The sequence below is a fragment of the Amphimedon queenslandica genome, unplaced genomic scaffold (genome assembly GCF_000090795.2).
Source record: "Amphimedon queenslandica unplaced genomic scaffold, v1.1 AMPQUscaffold_12941, whole genome shotgun sequence".
NCBI classification, from domain to species: Eukaryota; Metazoa; Porifera; class Demospongiae; order Haplosclerida; family Niphatidae; genus Amphimedon; species Amphimedon queenslandica.
Genome location: NW_003546823.1, coordinates 11,404 through 15,420, shown reverse-complemented (window position 1 = coordinate 15,420; position 4,017 = coordinate 11,404). Strand labels below are relative to the sequence as shown.

General features: G+C 34.3%; 1 protein-coding gene across 1 annotated transcript in view; it reads left to right on the top strand.

Moving 5' to 3' along the window:
• The first annotated feature begins 1,585 nt into the window (after positions 1–1,585).
• Positions 1,586–4,017, top strand: part of LOC109586126 (ephrin type-A receptor 7-like) — a 4,240-nt gene continuing 1,808 nt past the window's right edge. The window contains 8 exon segments of the mRNA XM_020002297.1: positions 1,586–1,693; positions 2,230–2,685; positions 2,826–2,957; positions 3,004–3,059; positions 3,240–3,305; positions 3,359–3,415; positions 3,471–3,622; positions 3,825–4,015. Of these exon segments, the coding sequence (XP_019857856.1) occupies positions 1,588–1,693; positions 2,230–2,685; positions 2,826–2,957; positions 3,004–3,059; positions 3,240–3,305; positions 3,359–3,415; positions 3,471–3,622; positions 3,825–4,015 (1,216 nt within the window). The 5' untranslated portion in view covers positions 1,586–1,587.

Sequence of the window (4,017 nt, the reverse complement as noted above, 5' to 3'; positions counted from 1 at the left end):
GTCATGCACCTCACAACTTAACTAAATTTACACTTAATTGGCCTCACCCAGCTTTGTGTAGGCGAGGACTAGGTAGTCGGTTTGTCTGTCTGTGTTTCATTCATTTTATTTTGGAATTCATCCCTGCAGACCATACTTTTCTATTTGTCATGTTCTAAACACAATGTTAAATTATTATCAAATGCTTACATTTGACATACTGCATCTCTGTTGAAGTTATGTTCCCTAATTTCCCTTCCATTTAGCCCATGTATAATACTCATGAACAATGTTATTTTAATTGTGAAGCATATGGACAGCTCTAATCACAGGGTGTGTATGATACTGGAGCTCAAATTATAGTTATTATGTAGACATTAAAAAGCTCATCTAGTTCAGTTTTGTTCTTTGTCATAAAGTTTGTTGCTTTCTTACAGTAGTAAATTGACCACCAATGCCCACGTGATATCACGTGCATATAACGTTTTGAGGTGTGGTTTTACTTTTTGACATCATATTCATGAATAATAATTAAGAAGGCCAGGGAAAGTTAGGCTGATGGCTGGTTCTTCGGCTCTTTCACTTGCTGTCCTTATCCTTTTATTATTGGTTGCTAGTAATGAAGGAGCAACAGGAGGAGGAGTATGTACTGAAGGATTCATGGACTTGAGTCTACTAGTAGCTAAAGCAGCTACACCAGTTGGTTCACTAGCTGATAATACTTTAGCTGAGAGCAATGAAAGAAGATGGATCATTAGACAAAATACATTCAGTTGCAGTAGTGTTAGTGTAACAGAAGTTCTTCTTGGGGTTGATGTCAGATCAGAATATGGGAATAGGAACAAGTATCCTAGCATTGAGATATGGCAGTATGACTCAGTTTGGCCACAAAATTACCAGAAAATTGAAACTATTTCTATTGTACTGTCTCCTGATAATGTCACTACTAATGGATTATATCGTTATGTTCTTCCTACTCCTTTTAATGTCAGTGGCAGTAATTATGATGCTTACAGACTAGGAGTGTATCAACCTGAAGATGATTCAAGTGTTGTTAGATTATACAGAGCAATAACTGGCAGTGGAGTGTCAATTGGAACAGTAAGAGCAAACTCAATTAGTGATACAAATATCATACTATTTGGTGGAAATCGTGAAATTGATTTTGCACAAACAATTAATGTCTTTATGATACATATAAAAACAAGTATGTAAATCTATGCGTCATAGTGTAATGTTAATTTAAAAATTTATTATTTAGGTCCTCCAAACTGCTTTCAAAATTTTTTCTTTGAATCTGAAATTAATACAAACAGTCTATCAATTACTAATATAATATCAGTGAGTGATACAAGAGCTTTTCCTGATATACAGTTCACATGTAATGGTATTATTACTAACTGGATAATTGGTATTACACAGAATCAGGATACCAGCAAACATTATCCTAACATTTATTTAAAACGTTCTTCTAAATTGATTCATGTACTAACTGTTGATGATTCTGCTGCTACATCAAGTAATGGTAATGTATATAACTTTACAAGTGATATTGAAGTACAGTATGGAGATATATTAGTAATCAATGTAGCCACTAATAGTAATCCAATGTATTATCAACAATACAATGGACCATTGAATTATGAGCTTGATAGCAGTAATGGATTAATACCATTGGAGCATAATGACTATCCACTGATATCAGTTATAATAAGTAAGTATATCTTTAAATTATTTTGTAGTATGGTGCGTGGGTGGATCAAAGGCGCAGCCATTGCTAAAACTTCCAATAACTGCATGGTAGGAAAGTGTAGCACTGTGGGGAATATATAGTACTGCACAGTATAATATGTATGGGCTTTCCTGTTAACCACAAGCTTTGATAGAGGCAAATAACAGCCTCAGCTACATACACTAGACATGTAACAATAATAATAGTGATAAACGAGATCTGATCGTCTTGCGCTGGCAACCTGAGCGACTTTTGAAATTTCATTTGATCCCGCGACTTTTGAAATTTCATTTGATCCGCCCATGCACCACTACAAACCAATCAAAGCACTGTTGATTCGTAGATTACGGAAATTATTGCACTCGGGACGGTCTCGACGAAAATGTAGCACTCGGCTTCACCTCGTGCTACATTTTCTTCTCGACCGCCCCTCGTGCAATAATTTCCGTAACCTACTCTCAACAGTGCTTTAACTAATACATAATTATTGTTATTATTATTATAACCAATTTCTTCAGTTCCTTCTACAGCTATAGCTACCATATTACAACCCTCCTCCACTGTAATGACACATAGCAACATTCCAACCAGCTTACGTGACATTACCTTATTGAGCACTACCAATTCCTTGTTAACCACTGCCTCAGTTAATCTCAATAGTCCCTCTCCATCATCATCTATTACTGATTCATCTGTCACAAGAAGTAGTGGACCAACAGTTGGTAACACAGGAGGTGGTAACTCAGCTTCAGTAATAGCTGCTGTCATTACTATAGTATTAGTATTACTGATAACTAGTATCATAGTGATATTAGTATTGATAGTAATAGCATATAAAAGGAGAAACAAAGCGACATGCATTCCTGAAGGTCGTGATGCTTTTCTTGCTAGTTCCATTTATTCTGATGTCACTCCAAATGAAAAAGGAGAAAATGAAATACATAATATTTGTAATCCAAATTACCAAGCAAAAGGTACATAACAATTATTACATATAGTTGTCATGCATAATCACTATTATTCAATAAGTATGCATGCTTGTTAATATTTGCTCTAGCAAACATAGATCATTCTATGTCTTTAAAAAATTTCTATTTTCTTCCTGTATAAACAGGTGCAGCTGATGTTTATGAAGTGCCAATGCCATTGATGAAAGGAATAGAAGCAGTTTATGGTGATGCAACACTTTATAGTGACACAATGACTGATGTCAGTAATCCAAATTATGAAGATCCCAATGAAAGAAGTAGAGCATGTTTTAATAGAATGTGTAACCGATTATATTTATTTAGGTAGTGCTCCATTATTGTATGAAGAACCAATAGCAACTCTAACTAAGAAGCAAAATGTAATCATTTATTATGTGTAACCATTTCATGCATGCACAGTGTAATTAAGGATAATAAACATGATCTTAAACAACATTCATATGCATAAAATAACATTCAGCAATTTTAGAACATGAGTAACGTAAATGTCACATGATTAACAAGCATTTTTCAGTTTATGTTTTGTGTTTTCCTAACAGGATACTGAATTTTCTAATGAACTGTATGGACTATTGGAAGAAGCAACACTATATGTACCCACTGCAGTATGTACTGGATATATTTTAATTAATTATGTTTTAATTAATGTTATTAATAGTTAGAACGTTCTGGAGAACAAAGTGAAGAAATCTATTCTGCTCTGATACATGAACAGGTATTGACTGTGTCATGTAATTATAGTATATGTAATTTATATTTTTATGGCTTAGCATTCATCTGCAAATTCAAGACTTGATCATACTGGTGGTAATGCATTCTTTATAGAAGATACTGAGTACTGGGAACCTGATAGTAATACTGATGGTATATACCAACAATTATCTGATAGGAAATACAGAGAAATTATAAGACACCAGATAAAGTAAGAGCTAGACATTAAAAGTGTAAGCTATTGATGCATATGGCTAATTTAATACTGTGTAAACAAACCCATACAAGTATGTGAGTGGGAGAGGCAGTGTATGGTAAACATTAGAGACTACTCATATTATCAGATGTGGTGCATGCATGTCAACAGTAACATGTATGGCTTCATGAATATGTACACATTCTCACTCCAATAGAGTAGCAGATTATTTAGGATCAGGACAGTTTGGTACAGTTAATAAAGGAGTATGGACTACACCTACTGCTAGATCAGTGTCTGTTGCTATTAAAACACTTAATGATAAAACTTCAGAGGATGAGAGAGTAAAGTTTCTACAAGAGGCAGCCATTATGGGTCAGTTTCATCATCCTAATGTTGTTAAACTTCAT